Genomic DNA, 1,271 nt, shown 5'->3' with positions numbered 1-1,271 from the left:
CCAAATTCGTTCGGTGCTTGAAATCGCACCGAGCAAGTAGTGTCGGTCGATGATGACTTATCGAGGTGGCGGCTGGTGTCCTGCTTGCTGCTCACGTGTTTTAGCAGCTTGGGTTCGCACTGTACCTTGAAAGAAGGGTGCATTTCGAACTGCTTCGAATGCAAAAAATGCCAAAATGCAAACATTGAAAAAGGAGTGATGCTCTGTGAACTCGTGACAAAAAATATCAACTAAACTTCAACCTGAGCTTCAACCTACAAACGTGAAGAGCTTTGGTATCAAGCCCTTCTTTTAGCAATTTTTTGGAAAAATTCAACGGACCAATGTGCTTTGCATCAAGCTCTTTCTTACTCGATAATTTCGTTGGAGGATTGAGCTCAATTGTGTGTGTCGCCTCATCATGGAGTGGGTTGTCACCCCACTCATCGAAACTCGGATCTGCAAACGATCACAGGACGTGCGCGGCATTGGTACTCCAGTGTGGCGCGCAGAAACAGCCAAGAGGGCGTGCTTCTTGGCGGCTTCTTCAAGTCTAATTAAGTCTAGCGGCGAAGCCACTGGTTTACCAACTGGTATATCCGGGCTCAAATCCCGGAGAGAGCCCCACTTTCTGATTGACTGTTACAAGTGGCCATCATTTTTGCCACCCTTGACGAGGCAACCCTCTGGTTACGACAAGTTTGACCATTGCAAAACTCCAAGTCAAAAATATCGGATGTATACACTAAGAATTGACGACAGTATTACTGGTAAAACTAGATTGTGATTCTACATGTCGCGCAAGTTCTTATCCAAAATGTCGATGATCGTCGACACAGAAGGGCGGTCGCTCGGGACCGTCGCCATGCACTGGACCGCCAGCTCGCGGAACCAAAGAGGGCAATCGTCACGAAGCGCGGGACGCAGACCGGATCGGACTTCTTTCCATAGCGCAAAGTGGTTGTTGTTGTAATCAATCGTCTCGTACGGCACCATGCCCGTGTTGGCATCGAGCTCTGTGAGAAGAATGCCAAATGCATAGACGTCCGAGGCATAAGTCGGCGCGGCGGCTGCGGAGCCCGTGAGCTCGGGCGCCATGTACTGCGGTGTGCCTTGTTGTTTCGCATCGCCGCGACGCGTGGTCTGCTGGCTAATGCCAAAGTCGGCGAGCTTGGCGTGGCCATCGTCGCTGACAAGGACGTTTTCGGACTTGAGATCGCAGTACACAATCTTCTTTTTGTGCAGGTAGTCGACCCCTCGAATAACGTCAAGCGCGATGCGGACCTTCGCCA

General features: G+C 50.7%; 1 protein-coding gene across 1 annotated transcript in view; it reads right to left on the bottom strand.

The window, feature by feature from the left end:
• Positions 1-768: 768 nt before the first annotated feature.
• SDRG_02861 (serine/threonine protein kinase) overlaps positions 769-1,271 on the bottom strand; it is a gene marked incomplete at both ends in the record, with an annotated part of 780 nt that continues 277 nt past the window's right edge. The window contains one exon of the mRNA XM_008608465.1: positions 769-1,263. Within this exon, the coding sequence (XP_008606687.1) occupies positions 769-1,263 (495 nt within the window). The remainder of the gene's footprint in view (positions 1,264-1,271) is intronic.

This window comes from Saprolegnia diclina, assembly GCF_000281045.1.
Source record: "Saprolegnia diclina VS20 unplaced genomic scaffold supercont1.6, whole genome shotgun sequence".
NCBI lineage: Eukaryota > Oomycota > Saprolegniomycetes > Saprolegniales > Saprolegniaceae > Saprolegnia > Saprolegnia diclina.
The sequence above is the reverse complement of the archived record's forward strand: the minus strand, read 5'-3'. Positions and strand labels throughout refer to the sequence as shown.